At 45.2% G+C, this 564-nt stretch overlaps 1 protein-coding gene across 1 annotated transcript in view; it reads left to right on the forward strand.

Moving 5' to 3' along the window:
* Nucleotides 1-564, forward strand: part of EMH_0017190 (uncharacterized protein) — a gene marked incomplete at both ends in the record, with an annotated part of 4936 nt that overhangs the window by 2080 nt on the left and 2292 nt on the right. Inside the window, one exon of the mRNA XM_013500831.1 lies at nt 266-475. Within this exon, the coding sequence (XP_013356285.1) occupies nt 266-475 (210 nt within the window). The remainder of the gene's footprint in view (nt 1-265; nt 476-564) is intronic.

Below are 564 nucleotides of genomic sequence, written 5' to 3' on the forward strand. Positions count from 1 at the left end.
ATATATATATATATATATATATATATATATATATATATATATATATATATATATATACATATATATGTATGCGTGTGTGTTGTTGAGGCACGTATGCATATATTTGTATAGACCGATGAATTACACATGGTATTTTATGGTGATTGTCAGTCTCACTCGGTACTGCACCCTTTCAGCACTGCTGTGTCTCGTTGCCTCTTGTGACTTTTCCAGTTCAGATTCCACATGTGCAGCAACGCGTGTGTTTTGATTGTGCTGAACTCAGCGGATCTGCGAAGGCTAGCACGGGAAGTGAAGAGTGACCCTACGTTGATACGACACCAAGGAGCTTCAGGTTCTGAGCCCAAATCTGAGTTGCAAAGGGAAAGCAGAGTATTCGAGCAACCGGAGTCCCGCACCCCATCTCCTTTGTCCGAGATGAGCATCTCTCCTGAGCCTCGCGAGATGCCGGATGTACCAGAAGCTCTTGAGGAACGTGAGGTTCCTCAGCCGGGTTCAGTATTTGAAGAACAGTCAGTGACACCTGAGCCAGTCGAGTCCCCTGAGCAGTCGGACACTCGGGAA

Source organism: Eimeria mitis, genomic scaffold, assembly GCF_000499745.2.
Source record: "Eimeria mitis Houghton genomic scaffold, Emh_scaff592, whole genome shotgun sequence".
Lineage (NCBI taxonomy): Eukaryota > Apicomplexa > Conoidasida > Eucoccidiorida > Eimeriidae > Eimeria > Eimeria mitis.